This window comes from Nelusetta ayraudi, unplaced genomic scaffold (assembly GCF_046127955.1).
Source record: "Nelusetta ayraudi isolate G7.1 ecotype Tasmania unplaced genomic scaffold, CSIRO-AGI_Nayr_v1 ptg000135l, whole genome shotgun sequence".
In the NCBI taxonomy this organism is placed as follows: Eukaryota; Metazoa; Chordata; class Actinopteri; order Tetraodontiformes; family Monacanthidae; genus Nelusetta; species Nelusetta ayraudi.
The window spans coordinates 10310576-10317500 of NW_027466185.1; the positions used below are offsets into that span (position 1 = coordinate 10310576).

The window sequence follows — 6925 nt, forward strand, 5'->3', positions numbered from 1 at the left end:
CTTTGTGCTTTTATCCGTGACGTTGTCCAGCGTGATCTAAGTCGAAGCTCATATTTCCCGACACAAAGATAACTGATCCGAACTGTATCCAAGAGCAGCTAAAAAACAAAACAGAAAAAAAACCCCGACTGGCTGGTCGACGGAGAGACTCAAAGACAGTGAAGCGGAGCAGGATGCAGTGCGAACGTGCCGTGCCAAGGCCGGCCTGGAGACTGCTGACTGATGCAAAACCAAAAACACAGTGGGGTGGAACGGCGACAGGGAGGGGAGCGAGGGAAAGCTGAAGCGAGACGGATGGCGGGTGAGTGAGAGGGGCAGAGGGGAGGAGAGTGAGAGGAGGGAGGGAGGGAGGGAGGGAGAGACATTATCGAGCCGGTGTGAGTCAGCAGGCTGACGGGGCTGCAGGGCGCGGCTCTGGCACATCGCTGCCACTGTACATTTTCCAGCGTCTGGCACGATCCGCTCATATTTTTTCTCTCTCTCGCCCTCTCCAATAACAAGCCTCCTCTCGCCACTTTGAAGCCTCTGAGATTAGATCAAAAGGCCAGGCAGTGGATGGTTTATACATGGGTATATTTTTTTCATATAACTACTTACAGGATGAGATTTCCAGATTTTGTTTTCTTTAAAAGTGTTTAAAGAAGTCAAGTGACTGTGATGAACGTGACTCATTTTGCAGTGGGGACGGGGGAAAATATTTGGAAATACTTGAATATAAATTTAAAAATTGAAGGTGACTTTGAGACAAGGGTTACAAAAAATAAACTACCGGTAACCTTAATTCTATTTATTACCAGATATGAGCAATATTCAGTCAATAACACATCACGTTCTGCTTGTGTGTGTGTGTGTGTTTAGGACCAGGAGACAACGTGCCGCCAGTGTTCGGCCTGGATGTGACGGATGTGTCGAGGTGGGAGGAGTCGGTGCTGAAACCGGCACTGCAGATACTGGACAGCCTCAGCAAGGTGAAGCCTCGAGGCTCCGACACTGACTGCCGCTGGCCAGCCGCTTTCATCTGGATTGAAAAATAATCTGTGCTTCTCCAACTTTTGTTTTCTGCCACTATTTTCTCAGACTTCTCTCAAGGCTCCAGAGTTGTTTACTTCTCTTTGATGTGTAATTTCTACTGCACTACTTTCGTTTTTTTTCTCATTTTTTTGTCCTTTCACGTTAACGTCAGCTGGGTCGCTCAGGTTTCAACTCTAAAATCGCGATCATCCATTTTACGGATTTCCAATGAAATAAATGTCAGTGGATTCTACAGTGAAAAAGCAAAGCAGCAGCTGCTTCAAGCTGATCTGATAAACCTCCAAGCCATATAGAAGAAGCCGCTAGGAGTTGTAAACGGGGGATGAAGCTGCTTTAATCAGAACAACAACAGCCAAGTTATTAACTGAATGGGGTTCATTGTGTCTTCATAAGATATTTATAATTAATCTCATCTCCTTTAAATCTCATCTCAAAACGCACCTTTCTAGAACTGCTTTTAATGTCCTGTCATGTAATGTGCTGATTCGTGTAATTGACCCGTGTTCGTATCTCAATGTAATGTTTCTACGATTTTTATATTTATGTAAAGTGTCTTGAGTTTCTTGAAAAGTGCTATACAAAATAAAATGTATTATTATTAGCATTTTTCTTTTATTACAGACACATGACTATTTAAGATGCTATTTTCGTACGAAAGGTATGAAAGAGAACTAATCTAAAATAGTCATGTGTCTGTTATAAACAAAAATGCTAATAATCCTATTTGTTTTTAATCTAACACATGACTGTTTTGTAGCAAGTCTGATTTAAACTTAATTTTGAGATTGTGCTATGAATCATTTGTCTCAACAGTTTTGACATTTTTCGTCGACAAACTGTGGAGCTAACGTTTGTGTTTGTGCGTCAGGGGGAGGAGCCGAGCATCCAGCCAATCAGGGTGCAGGAGGCGGTGCAGCGGAACAAGCGGAGTCGCCACATGTGTGAGCCCTGCGACAAGGTCATCATCGGCGACCTGGAGTGGACGGGTACGCTGTCTGCCGGGGTTTCCTTGTTTTCCCATTCATTCATTATTATTCATATTTTTCATAGAATTTTCATGAAGCCCCGCCCACCAGCAGCTCAACTCTTCTCCTCGCTCTCTGTCTCCTCCCGCAGCTCACCTCAAGTCCAAGAAACATCAAGGTCACATGAGGAAGAAGAGGAGGTCAGACCAATCCCTGGCAGCCCCTACAGCGCCCCCTGCTGCACCGGAGGGTACTGAGAGCCTCTCTGAGGCCCACGGTGCCACTGCAGCCCGGGGCGACGCCCTTCAGGGGTCTCCTGATGGGAGGAGCTCGCACACGGAAGAACCAGTGACCAGCTGACAGCGGCAGAGGTTGGTTGTTTCCCTTCGGCCCACCAGAAGTTTGCCTCCTCACTTGGTCAATCTCAACTGTGGTGCATTATTTTTTTCTCCCTGGGCCTTTTTTTTTTTTTTTTTTTTTTTTCTGAAAGGGACGACCGACTCTCTTTTGAACGCACTTTTTTATTTTTAATAACGGGATGACTGACTGTCGAAAACACTTCCGGCTGATTCTTCCAATTGTGTGTTTTTGTTGGACGACGGGACAACGCACGTTTCGAGGGCCGATCAGCCTGAGACAATATTTTGCTGACTACTGTAGCAACAGAAGGGGCCTTAATTGAAGTGCCAATCTTTTCCACCGTCCAGGGATTTGATTTTCTCTCTATGTTGCACTTAAAAAAAAAACATGTATATGTTCAATAAACTAAAGGATCTCAAAGATTAACAGCGGTTGCAGGGCTGCGTGTTCTGTATCTAAATGGGGATTACCATCAAATCAATGGAGAAAAGATGCCGAGTGGAAACAAAAAAAATTCTAATAATTTCTACATATCACATTTGCACTGATGGACCTTAAAAAAGGGCATTTGCAGTGAAAATAAAAATCTAAAACATCGAGCGCCCGCCCGCCGCCATTCTTCGGCTTTTATTGTTACGCAGCAGCGCTCAGTGGAAGCACTCTCACAGTCATTTTTGTTTTGTTTTGTTTTTGACAAGGTTTTTGGAAACGCTGCCATGTCACACGGCTCTGGTCATGGAAACCTGGTCGCTGTTGTGAAAAACGATTGTTTCCATTCAGAGCTTCAGATGTTACCAATGTCTTCCCGCCGGCCGCCTTGTTTTCGCCACACGTTCCCGCTCTTTGTTCCGTGATCGTGCGATCAGCGCTTTGACGAAAGGTCCGACAGCAAGTTTATCCAGCGCTGTTTTATTCCGCCTCTTCCAGGACCTGCCCGCGGCACCTGGCGGCGCTCCCAGAATCTTTTCCCCTGCTCTCCCTCCTCCCTCCCCATCAACCCTCACCTGCCGCTCCCTCTGCCCGTCGCCGGGGCAACAAATCCTGGCTCTTAGCGCCGAACGGCTCCTGTTCTCGCCTGACGCTCGGCCGCCGTCGTCTCCCGGCGACGCGCTTTCTCCTGCGCTTGACCTCGTCCCGATGGCTAAAAATATTTCCAACCATATAATAGCGGGAAGTGTCTGCGTGCGTGCGTGCGTGCGTGCGTGCGTGTGTCCCACATTCTCTCTTTCCAAACTGGGTCAGGCCCGCAGCTCACTGGGGGATTACCGTACAGTGTGAGAGTTACACTGGTAGCAAAGGTCACCATGCAACTGGTGTCTGGTGTGTTTTAAGCGCCGCTGTGCGATGATGACGCCTTGTTTTTCTTACCTGCTGTTGTTGAGCTTTTTGATTTTTTTTTTCACCCCCTTTACTGAGATAGTTGTCTTTTCTTTCCAGGATGATTTCACTGATGACAAACACACACACACACGCACACACACAGACCAAATAAAAGAAGCCAGAGAATATTTAAATAGCAACATCATCTGCACCCCTCCCCTGTTTTTTTCTTTTTTTCTCTCCTCCGTGGGCAACATAATGTGTGGTATGTTCTTATCTAAGCGCCTCAGAGCGAGTTGGGCCCCGGCACCTCCAGGCACAGCTGAGTCACTCCACATTTTAAGAAAGGCGGCTCACACACACACACACACACACAAGTGGAGAAGTGGGGCAGCGGCCTCGGTCACAAGGCTAATTAGTGATTTGCGCGTGGCTATGCAGTGGATCGTCCATGCACACGCACGCACACACACACACAGAAGCATGCACACACACACACAGACCCGCACTGGTTGAACTCATTAGCTGCAGACAGTGAGCACAAAGAGTCAACATGCTTTGAAACGGGGAGCCTATTGCTGAGGCCTCTCTCACTCTCTCACTGTCTCTCTCTCACTCACTCTCTCTCTCTCTCTCTCTCTCACTCTCTCACTCACTCTCTCTCTCTCTCTCTCTCACTCACTCACTGTCTCTCTCACTCTCACTGTCTCTCACTCTCACTGTCACTCTGTCTCACTGTCTCTCTCTCTCACACACTCTCTCACTGTCTCTCTCTCTCTCTCACTGTCTCTCTCTCTCACACACTCTCTCACTGTCTCTCTCTCTCTCTCTCACTGTCTCTCTCTCTCACTCACTGTCTGTCTCTCTCTCTCTCTCACTGTCTCTCTCTCTCTTTCTCTCTCTCTCTCTCACTCACATACACACACACACACACAGACACACACATTCTATGTCGCCGCCCGTCACGATGCGTTTGTGTGCGTTGTTAGCCGCATCCGTCGGCGGCCGACGCACTTTTCCATCCCGGGTCGGGATCGCTCGGCTCCTCTCCCGGCGCCGTCCTGCGCTCAGCCGGCTGTGTGTGCGCTCACAGAGCACACACTGTCCTATATGTGAGAGGCCCTCTGTGGGGGGAGGCTGCAGGGCTGAATTATGTAACGACGTAGCCGCAGCCTATAGTCGGCGTTTGTCCGCGCCGGGCTCCGTATGCCGCGGCCTCCGCCGCTACACATCCGCCGCTTTGAATGGTTGAATTATTTATCTGGAACGTTGCAACTGAGAACATGAACTGCTCTGCTGTTCTGTTTTTTTGTTTCTTGTAAATATTGTTTTATGTACCTTAAATCAAAGAGCTTAAGAGTCTAGACTGAGCAGTTTATTCCAAGTGGGTTAAAGGGACAGTTCATCACAAATTGAACTTTCACCTATTTTTATTTTTTGTTTGAGTTTTTGTAGTAGGAAATATGTCCACTCAGTGCCAATACAATGGAAGCCAAAGGCAGCAGTATTCAGTCAAATATGAAACGTATACGTCACCGTACTGCCGATGTGAATGAGCTAACTCACAAACATACTTGAATACGATGTTTTGCATTTCTGCAATGTTCAACTGCAAAGCAGGAAAAGAGCAGGAAAGTCATAAAACCTTTGCCATTTATGATCTTCGCAAAATAAAAGTTTTGTTTTTAACTGAGGACTTTGATTATTCTTATTAAAAGAAAGGAAGTGAACAATGAAACCTCCTCTGAGAAGCAAATGCAAGAAGAGGCGTGAGACAAGCAGATACACCGACACGTATGAAAAATCATTGACAACGTTCCAAGATGGAAATCTCTGATCATGGACAAAGATTTTAAGAATGATGGCAACGTTCCATGTTTTCAACTGGGCCGGTAAGCCACTCTACTTTCTTTATCCACTATTTTGCACTGTAACTCTCGCAAGCATAACAGTGTTGGGAATTAATTTGTAGAATTGCCATTTCCTGGGAAATATGGTAGCAAAAGAAAGACTCCTTTGTGCCACCGGAGGCTCTCTGACACATTTGGAATGTGAGGGATGCTGGAAACAGGTCCCTAATCACAGAAATCTGCGCTGTCGATGGTCCATGCCGTCAAATGTTGCCACCAACGATCATTGAATTTTCAGTGTAAATGGCGGTCAATCGTCTGAAGTTGAGGTACATTGTTCAGTTTAGGTATTTCAGCAGCGAGATAGTCATTCCATGCCAGCAACTATTGGAATTACAACAACCTTGATGAAAATGTGGGTATTTCGACTGGACTGCCAATGTCAAATTTTCATCATCATCATCATCATCATCATCATCATCACTAACGTGACGTTAGGAAACTGGAGAACACCAAGTTTCCTGTTCAGTGTGGTTATTACGTGCTACTCATTCGCCTCGTAACCCAATTGTTGTTTCTCCTGATACGGTTGTACTTAAGTCCTTTGATGCTTTTACACGCAAAAACTATAACCACTTTTATTTGCAGGCACTTGGCTAACAGCACTACCTGTCACAGCGGACGCATCCGACTCACAAATGGTCGTCACCTTGAATGTGACGTCAATAAATTTATAGTAAACATTTAGCAGAGTCGTGTAAACATGTAAGACATTTAAATTTCCGGACGTAGAGCAGCTCTGGATCTTATTTGTCGTCTCGTCACTTCAGCTTCAGGTGAGTCATCCTCTTGCTGTCCGGTGGTCAAAGTATGTATTCCATTAGACTTTGGGGTCACTCTTTTGTTTAAACTGGATTTCAAATTCCTGGCTTCCCAGTATGAGCAACTGTTGCAGCTCAACAGTTGTTGTTGTTGTTGTTGTTGTTGTCGTCGTTGCTGCTTCGTGCAGCCTCTGGAGCTTCCCGCTAGCGGCGTATCATCCAGCGACTGTGCATCTAGGTAATTTGAAGTCCACTTAATCCAAATCTCTAATCCCATTTGACTAAACATTCCCTGCCATCTGGCCCTGGCTAGACAGAAAGAATTGGGGGGATGGGGGTGGGGGGGTGTATAGAGAAAAAAAAACAGCCCGCACTCGCACGCACCTGCAGAGCCCAAAGACGACACAGAATGACAGACACGCACGCCGCTAATCAGATGGAGCAGCAGCTGTAGTCCAAAAAACACTGAGAAATATCAGCTGTGCTAATGGCGAAACACAGAAGGTCAGATGTTAGGCACAAGACTAGACACCACACGGTCGCACAATCTCACAGCAGACACTTGTTTTTGTTTTGT

At 46.4% G+C, this 6925-nt stretch overlaps 1 protein-coding gene across 3 annotated transcripts in view; it reads left to right on the plus strand.

Annotated features, from left to right (window-relative positions):
* The window catches only part of trit1 (tRNA isopentenyltransferase 1), a 38123-nt gene that overhangs the window by 28284 nt on the left and 2914 nt on the right, over positions 1-6925 (plus strand). For 2 of the 3 annotated variants that reach the window (XM_076012229.1, XM_076012227.1), the window contains 3 exons: positions 859-968; positions 1901-2018; positions 2149-5366. In XM_076012229.1, coding sequence (XP_075868344.1) covers positions 859-968; positions 1901-2018; positions 2149-2357 — 437 coding nt within the window. In that variant the 3' untranslated portion in view covers positions 2358-5366. Of the gene's footprint in view, positions 1-858; positions 969-1900; positions 2019-2148; positions 5367-6175 lie in introns of those variants that run through there. The other variant, XM_076012228.1, reaches the window with a different exon arrangement.